The following is a 9,244-nucleotide window of genomic DNA, read 5'->3' on the forward strand; positions in this document are numbered from 1 at the left end:
AAAGAAAGAAAGAAAGAAAGAAAGAAGGAAGGAAGAAAGAAAGAAAGAAAGAAAGAAAGGAAAGAAGGAAAGAAAGAAAGAAAGAAAGAAAGAAAGAAAGAAAGAAAGAAAGAAAGAAAGAAAGAAAGAAAGAAAGAAAGAAAGAAAGAAAGAAAGAAAGAAAGAAAGAAAGAAAGAAAGAAAGAAAGAAAGAAAGAAAGAAAGAAAGAAAGAAAGAAAGAAAGAAAGGAAAGAAGGAAAGAAAGAATGAAAGAAAGAAAGAAAGAAACTAAGAAAAGAAAAGAAACATGGATGAAGAGAAAGAAAAAGAATAAAGAAAGAAATAAAGAAATAAAGAGGGGAGAGAGAAAAAAGACGGATTGAAAAAATCTATTTGAATGAGTTAAAGATTTAGATGTTGCAGAAAACTCCAATAGCATTTGATGTGTGATGACTCTTTCGTATTAAGAAGAAAAAAATCCTGCAACATCTGTATTTTATGCAAATAATTCATACAATTAGCAAGCCGAAAGAGAACCACATAAGACGGATGGAACAAAAAAAGAACGCAATTATATTTGAAATTATTTTTAATTGTCAAACACTTTGCCGCCTCTGCATTAACATTCGAAAGTAAGGTGTGTATACGATAATTATAGGCAAATTCTTTATATATTGTTTTACTATTTTGAATATATGAAGAGCTCACTTGCAAAAGAGGTTAGGTCCATTTTTCATCAATTTCATCAAGTTTCATTTTTATGCCTCAATGTATAGATTTTTAGTAGCTCTATAAGATGAAACCAAAGAAAAGTTGAAATTCCCATTAAAATGTGAACTAAAATGGCAAATAAAAATCACTTTTTTTTCAAAAGGGGTTAGGTCCACACATAATTTTTTTAGAAAAGAATATCTTAAAAAAATAATATGAAGACAAGTAGATTTATTTTATACCAAATTTTATGTTCTCATGGTAGGGTATTATGAAAATTCAGTTTCGCATAAAAATATTGCAATATGGGAGAATTTTAAAAATTATGTTATTGGAGTGGACCTACCCCCTTTTGACTGATGAGTTCTTCAGAAGAGTTTGGTTGCAAAAGGGGTTTGGTCAATTTTTCATAAATTTTATTGTTTTTTGTCTCTAAACCTCTAAATTTTTAGTCGCTCTGATGATACCAAAGCATATTTGAAATTCAAATAATAACGTGAATGAAGGTGGCAAAGAAAGGTCACTTTTTAATCAAAAGAGATTGGGTTCATTTCAGTTTGCTTGCAAAAGGGGTTAGGTCCACAATGATAATTTAACCCAAAAAATATATAGAAAACAAAATTGAAGACAGGTAGATTTCTTTTATACCCAACTTTATGTTCACATGATAGGGTACATCATGACAATTTAGTTTCTCATAAGAATATTGCAATAAGTGAGAATAAAAAACACGGTTTTCTCGGAATGGTCCTATTGGACCTAACCCCTTTTGCGACTAAACTCTTTATATATGTTACCATAAATATTGTTGCTTCAAATTCAAATATACATTATATAATAATACAAGATACAAACCAAGAATGACAGCATTAAAATTATTTAAAATTAATTGAATAAACCTGAAACCAATAACAGTTCGAATAATGAGCATCTGATGATACTTCTTAATAATGAACCAAACTGAGGAATATTAATGTAAGATAATGATGAAAGAAGAAATCAGTTTAGTTTTTAAAAATAGGAGGTAAATAATAACTTAATTTAAGATGACAACCTATAATCTCTTAATGTAGTAGATCAATAAAGAAAAGCAATTATGATTATTTAAAGATTGAGACGGCATTGCAAGCAATATATGTCTGATTAAAATATCAAAACAATATATAAAAAAATTCACAATGCTCTTTAGGGACTAAATGATCTTTCTGTAAACAAATATATTCTTGTATTGAATCACAGATGAAATCGGTTATATGTAAAAGGGTACATCACACATGATATATTCATATTTACAAGAACATAACATAACGCTGAATGACTTGTAATAAATATATTCACATTTTTTCAGACTATATTTCCGATTTTTAAAATCATTCTACAATATAACTTTCTACATCATAATAATTATGACAGATTTCGGCAAACAAGCATTAATAACTTCAGATTAAAGATGATCACCATTCGAGTTTCATACTGAGAGTTTGAAACAGAAGTGCACATCAGAAATTTCACATAACAGTATATAAATGAACTGTTTTGATTATGCATGTATTATTAATATTATTTCTACTTGGATTCTCTTACAAGAAAAGATTTTGTTATACGTTTGATTTGAACGATTTTGTTACGCCAATTCAGCTTACGAGCACCTGTGAATTTCAAAGACAGAGGGAAGTAAAAGGTCAAGTCCATCCTAGAAAAATGTTGATTGGAATCAATAGAGACTAGAAATTTGACGTGTCCAAAGGACACAGATGCCTCCGCTTAAAGCAATCAGAAATTGAACTTAATATTGTGCAGAATCCAATATGCATATATATATATATAATGAACAAATTTAGACCTTTGAACCAACTCGCATATATAATGAGCTGTGACCTTTGACCTGCAGATTCGAAATTCAAACTAAGCCTGTATTTTGGTGTCATCTACCTACACTCCAAGAAGTTTTAAAATCCATTAGATATTTTTTGAGTTATTGCGCGGAAACCAACTCGCATATCTAATGAGCTGTGACCTTTGACCTGCGGACTCCAAATTCGAACTTAGCCTGCATTTTGGTGCCATCTACCTACACACCAAAACATTTTTAAATCCATTAAATATTTTTTGAGTTATTGTGCGGAAACCAAGTGGGGGGACGGACGGACGGAAGGAAGGAAGGACGGACGGACAGGGGCAACGCTTAATGCCCCCTCCGGACTTCGCCTGCGGGGGCATAAAAAATCAAACAAGCATAACGCTGATAATTTTATCGAAATCGGATATAATAAGAAAGTTATGACATGTATTAAAGTTTCACTTATTTTCCACAAAACAGTTTAATACGTGCACAACTCATTGATATGCAAATGAGAGTCAATGATGTTCCACACTAACAATTTCTTTTGTTTTTCATTGTTTGAATTATACAGTATTTCAATTTTTACAGATTTGACAAAAATGACCAACTTGACTGAACCAAAAATGTTGAAAGTTAGTTTCACATGTTCAGGGAGGAATAAAACTTAACTTGACAATGAGGAGAAAATTCAAATATTTCATATTACTTTTATAATGAAATACAAAAGGATTATTGACTGAGTTATCAGTCCTCTCATTTGCATACCGACCAGGATGTGCATAACTATTTTTTTCATTAAGCGCAACTTTAAAATGTAATAACTTTCTTATTTTACATTCGATTTTCATGAAATTTTTAGTGTTATGCTTGTGGGATATTTATCTTTTTACTCAATTCAACTTTTAGTGGGGTAGATATGTCTTTTAACAAAGATATAATTTCGATAATTTCGTTTTACGTTTGCGCAACGTGAACGATCCGTTCTCAATTTGTAATGAACCGAATGACTCAGTTTCTCTGTCAGTCTTCAGGTTCTTTCAGGGAAGTCTCCTTCCTCTTGGGCGATGTACAAGAAGGTGATCACCAGAGCAGTTGTTATGACCGAACTAGTGAGTAGAAACGCCATGGTACGGTTCACTTTCAAGGATAACTCCTGCCACTGTGCAACAATCTCCTCCTTCGTTTCTGTCGAAGGTTCACTTGCTTCATCGGTAGCATTATCATTAATCTTATCTTCTTGGGCCTTTGTCTTGAGTCCAGTTACCGAGAGTTCCAGATACTTTGAGCTTATCAAATTGGTGCCGATTGCGTTTTGCCCGCTGCTGTCTTGTGTGTGGTGCAATTGGACAGCTTTGGAAATGGTGCTAGTGGATATGAAACCAGACATGCGCCGTTTTACCCAATTTGGACGAGTGTCAACCGGTTGGGACTGCTTTGATGCAGTCTTCAACATGGCAAGTTTCTGGACCCACGAAGGAACTGGTCTGTCGTCTTTGTTATGTAGATACATGATCATAATGGATGTGAAGATGGAAAATGTGTTGATTACGATGGATGCAACGAAAAAGCTTCCTAGTGGTTAAAATTGAGAAAATATATCGAATGGTAAACCATAGGATTATTGTTTCATTAAATAATGAAATACCTAAATTGCGTAAGGACAATTAAATTTCCCATCTGATAATCGATAAGCTTACAAATCCATCAATATTTTTGTACACTAAAGTTTGCACCCAGCGAGCACATGAGGAAATGAAAATAATATCATCAAGCATCTGAATAATAACACTGCAAAAGTTAAAAAGACTACAATAACGATACCAACTCTATTCAACAAAAATGGGAGTGCTTAGTAGTAATACAGTTATCTTATCCCAGGGAACATACGAGTGAAGCTTTACCTATGAGTGGAAATTGATTCCCAATCGGTGGCATCGAAGTTGACACGAGCTCCTGGAAAAGAAGCATGGCTAGGAGATTGCTAGATGCTAAGGTTACCTTCTCTTCAGAGTCAGGTGGCATGAAAAAGACTAGAAGAGACACCAGAGAAAGTGTGGTACTCGGTACAATGACGGTGATTACGTAATATCTAGACTGGCGCTGAATGAAACCAAAGAAGTTTATAGATTGAGAATGGTCATGATAACGTAAGAATAAGATAATGAATATTGTTTTACTCGATCTTTTGTCTTTTATTGACGGAAACATTGATAGTAATCTGTCTTCAAATTTCTTGATTTAACTGTCAAAGAATATTTCGAACGTAAATTTACAGAAAAAGCATAATGCATACCTTTGGGTTATCGAGCCCACGTTTAGCAAATAATTTTCAAAATCAAGCCAAGGTTATGTATGACGTGGTTCATGTAGGAATTGGTGTCGGAGAGTTTTGAAGAGACAATGGATTATGGATGGGCAAGCTAATGGCTGCCACTCCAAGCGCAACAACTCGGCAGAGTTTATCGACGCCACTGACTAAAATATCCTTGCCTCAATGAGGATATATTGCATGACTAAAAGTATTGATTATACATGTAGTTTGAAAAATGAATAAGTTCTCAATATGACGACAGGGCAAACTTACTGTAAAGAGGAGAAGATAATGGGCCTCTACCCATTCGTTCGGACAGCATTCCCACTCCAATATCTGGTATTCCTTGTGGATACTAGACAGGTCCCACACTCCGTTGTTGATGAAGTAATCCTTTCTTACATTTTCAGTATTTTGTATGAGCGTCACCTTCAGGACAAAAGAGAGTAGAACGAAGTTATATTCTAAAACTCCTTTCAGTTTTCGATCAAAACACTTCAAATTGTCACCCTCGATAACATAAAAAGCCTCTTGCAGTAGTACTTCAGACTCTGGAACTTGACGACTGGCGCCAATGAAATTATGCAGGCCCTAACGTACGTGCGGGGATGACCCGATAACCACTCTTGTCAAAGTTGATCATTTCATGATTTTTCTTAAATTATATGACTTCGTTAACATGGTTTGGGGTTAGATTTAGGTTTGACGATGTAGTTTGAGCTTGCAGATTTTTCATAAGAGCCAGTGCCACAGTAAAAAATGTCATGGATTCGTTGCGGGCGTACTTACTGAAGTATTGTCGTAAGTCCAAGATGCCACAATCAGTCGACAGTATTGCTTATCGAATGGAAAATATTTCACCCGCACCAAACAGGAACAATGTAGAACAGCGGTACTGAACCACGTGATAGTTCCATCCGGTCTTACGAAAGCAACATTGTGGTCCATCTCAATCGGTGATCTACCAACTCTAGAATAGAAGGAGTACCAAGCGGAAGAAGTGTTAGAAGATGCTTTTCTGTAGATAAATCGGCTAAAACGGAAAGCAAGTTATTCATGCCTTGTATTTCGTGGATGTTAAGGTTGTGTTTCCCACTTCTTCTTTTTTCTCGAATCCAATAACGGTTTACGAGGGCTCTTTTGCAACATGAAGACCTATTTTCATATTGAATATTCAGCACAATTTACTGGGAGGAAAGTATACATTCTTCTTCTTCCTCCTCTTTTCTTCTTCTTCTTCTCCTTCTTCTTCTTCTTGTTATTCTTCAGCTTCTTCTTAATATTACTATTTTTCTTTTTCTTCGTCATATTTTGTTAATGAAATTGCATTTTAATGATCTTTTTCTCAAAAATAAAAAGAGAGAGCAAATAAACATACGATGAGTAGAGCGTCAGGTCATATCTCCAAATCTTCTCTATCGGTAAGAAGAGAATATCGACGCCACTGTGATTGGCGGGATTCCACGTCAAATATTCATCCCGCCAAAGCTAAAATGATGGAAATAATATTTCAAGAAAATGTGATAAAGAATATTAAAAATGGCGAATTACTTAAATCTAATTTTCAGCTGCATGACGTCATTCAGATTCAATTTTATTGCACATCAATGTGTAACTTTGAAAAGTGTAAAGATATTGTCAACAATTTCATCATCATTTTCATTGCATGAATATGAAAACGAATCATACGGTAACTTAATACTAGGAAAATAATAAAAAATATATATCTTAACCACCCACCTACCTTCCCGAGGAGGGGGGGGGGGGGCGCGCTTTGGGCGCAAGGGTGCATGATCCAGAATTGACCTGGGTCAGTCAGTGTTGTACACAAATATTGTCCGCCAATATTAATAATGGAGAAAAGATCACAAAGTAGACCAAATTGTATACCCCATCCCCATCCCATGATAATGATACTCAATAGATGATGAATCCTCTTGGATCTGCTCATGTATGGGCGACAAAACAAAGTGCACTAACATACAAATAATGAAATGTTTATGAATGCAATGGACAGAATACTTCATGAGGTGAAAGATGAAATTCAACGAGGCATGGCCGAGTTGAATAGATCATTCATTTCATCTTTCATAAATTTCAAATGAAAAGGAATCTATTTTTAAGTGTCACATAAACCAATCTGTGGAGCGTTGTGGCCCAGTGGATTAGTCTCTGGACTTTGAAACAGAGGGTCGTGGGTTCGAATCCCAGCCATGGCGTAGTTTCCTTCGGCAAGAAATTTATCCACATTGTGCTGCACTTGACCCAGGTGAGGTGAATGGGTACCCGGTAGGAATAAATTCCTTGAATGCTCGAGCGCCCGATCAAGGTATAGCCGTGCTAAAGCCGGGGTAATAATAATAGCAGGGACCGCTGGGAGAACAATTTTCGGAATTGAAGTGGCTACCCTGGGTAAATATGCAGTTATTATTATTATTATCATTATTAATCAATGAATGTTGTTATCATTCGTGCAATGGACAGAATACGTAATTCGGTGAAAGATGAAATGGATAATTTCATCTTTCACCTCATAAAATATTCTGTCCATTGCACTCATAAACATTCATTATTTGTATAATATATGAATCTCATACATTTCAGATATGGCAAAATGTCCGACTTGTCAATTTTGTTACATGTTTCTTTAGAAACACAATTTGCCCTTTATGGCATCATCAACAATGTATTATCTCAGCAATTGAGATGGCGTCGCGTCAGCTCTTCATCTCGGCATGAATACACCGACTGAAGGTCAATTTATTATTGCTGATGCTTTTTACGTACTAATGCGTATTCATGGACATCACTATTATCTCTTCTCTACATGATGAAGCAATATTTATCTTTGTTATTTTCCTGTTATCCTGACAAAAAAGCAGATTGGATATCATTCTTGCAGTATCTGTCATTGACCACGTTGACATATTGACATGATAAATTGAACGAGATGAATACAGCGGACATGTCAAGATTGCCGACATGATAATATTCTTACCGTACTTATTTCCCAGGACTAATTGTGGATGATATCGTCTGAATATCTTTTTTGTAATGATGGTTTAGAATTTGCAGAACATTGCACCCGAATAAGCTTTTTTCAAATTTCTTAATGATTTTGAACTTTTCAATTCGTTTTCTAGAAAAGTGTATCATATCATCAACTCAATTCTCAAGTTTTATTGTTTGAACATATATGCCTATTCATTTTGTATTGTGATTCATCTGCTATCTATTTTTATTTCAAATTGTCATTCTTGTTGGAAACACTATGGGCCAATCGATAAAAAGTGCATGCGCGAACTTCGATGACATAAATGATGATTTCGGAGGATCTCTTGGATAAAACAAATTGTATAGGTCATAGGCAGAATTTTAGTTTCCCGGTGCAGGCCTCCTCGCTTTTAACCAACACCTGTAACGTGACAAGGCCAATGCTATTTACAATATGGTATTCAATTCATTTTAGATCAAGCATTTTGTGGGGACGAACATCAATCATACAATGATTTCGATCTAGATCCATTGCAACAATATATAATTAATAACATATTACAGTCCGATGTCATCACTGTTGTGGGATGAATCTCATCAACTGGAAATGAAAGTGAAGCATTTGAGGTAATTCTAATTAGCCAAGCTTTTTAATGTGGTAAAAAAATGCATTAAGGAAATTGAGGATGAGGAAGGGGGGGTTAAGCCCGTTGAACTGTACACGATCAATTTGCGATCCAGTTTTCGGACAAAAAATGTCATAATGTCCATTCCGAGAAGTAAAATTAAACATGACATAGAATTAGATATCATGTTAATCTGTAGACAATATTTACTATATTATACAATATCTATCATACTCAGTTGCCCCCCTCCCTCCTCCTCCTCCTCGAACTAGGTTATCTATGAAGGAGCCATGGTATAGAGGTTCTGACTCTCGCTTTGTAAACAGAGGGTCGTGTCTTCGAATCCCACCGCGGTCTGGCGTCCTATGGCAAGGCTTTAACCCACACTTTGCCACTCTCGACCTAGGTGCTAAATGGGTACCCGGTAGGATGTGAAAGTCATTGTAGCTTGTCAGTTCTGTGTTTGCCTCACCAGCGACTGACTGGAATACTCCCCAGGGAGTGGAGGATGTGCACACATTGTGTGCGGGAATGACTGAATCCGATGACTGGGGTAATAATATATCTGTAAAGCGATTTGACACGTCGTTCTGATGTATTAAGCGCTATATAAAAACGGATCATTATTATCATTAATATTACTATCATCATCATTATTATTATTACCCAGCCAAGATAAAAACAAAACGCCCCTTTCAATCAGTAATCTTCCGTGTATTCAAACCACACAAAAACTCAATATTCAAGAAACACCCTTTCATAAGTTTTGTGTGATCATG

At 35.2% G+C, this 9,244-nt stretch overlaps 1 protein-coding gene across 1 annotated transcript; it reads right to left on the bottom strand.

Moving 5' to 3' along the window:
• Positions 1-559: 559 nt before the first annotated feature.
• Positions 560-5,809, bottom strand: LOC129261528 (neuronal acetylcholine receptor subunit alpha-10-like). Its single transcript, XM_054899588.2, has 4 exons — positions 5,635-5,809; positions 5,119-5,274; positions 4,436-4,634; positions 560-4,106 (listed from the first exon to the last, which is right to left on the bottom strand). The coding sequence occupies exons 1-4, from the start codon at positions 5,791-5,793 to the stop codon at positions 3,562-3,564; spliced, it is 1,059 nt and encodes a 352-aa protein (XP_054755563.2). The 5' UTR covers positions 5,794-5,809; the 3' UTR covers positions 560-3,561.
• Positions 5,810-9,244: the final 3,435 nt, after the last annotated feature.

Source organism: Lytechinus pictus, chromosome 5, assembly GCF_037042905.1.
Source record: "Lytechinus pictus isolate F3 Inbred chromosome 5, Lp3.0, whole genome shotgun sequence".
NCBI classification, from domain to species: Eukaryota; Metazoa; Echinodermata; class Echinoidea; order Temnopleuroida; family Toxopneustidae; genus Lytechinus; species Lytechinus pictus.

What these genes read in the sequence shown, in the direction of transcription:
- LOC129261528 (XM_054899588.2), bottom strand. Translation starts at nt 5,793, where the DNA reads ATGGACCACAATGTTGCTTTCGTAAGACCGGATGGAACTATCACGTGG. An exon ending in GGACTTACGACAATACTTCA is followed by an intron (nt 5,275 to 5,634) that starts GTAAGTACGCCC and finishes TTTGTCCTGAAG; the next exon opens with GTGACGCTCATACAAAATAC. An exon ending in ATTATCTTCTCCTCTTTACA is followed by an intron (nt 4,635 to 5,118) that starts GTAAGTTTGCCC and finishes GGTTTCATTCAG; the next exon opens with CGCCAGTCTAGATATTACGT.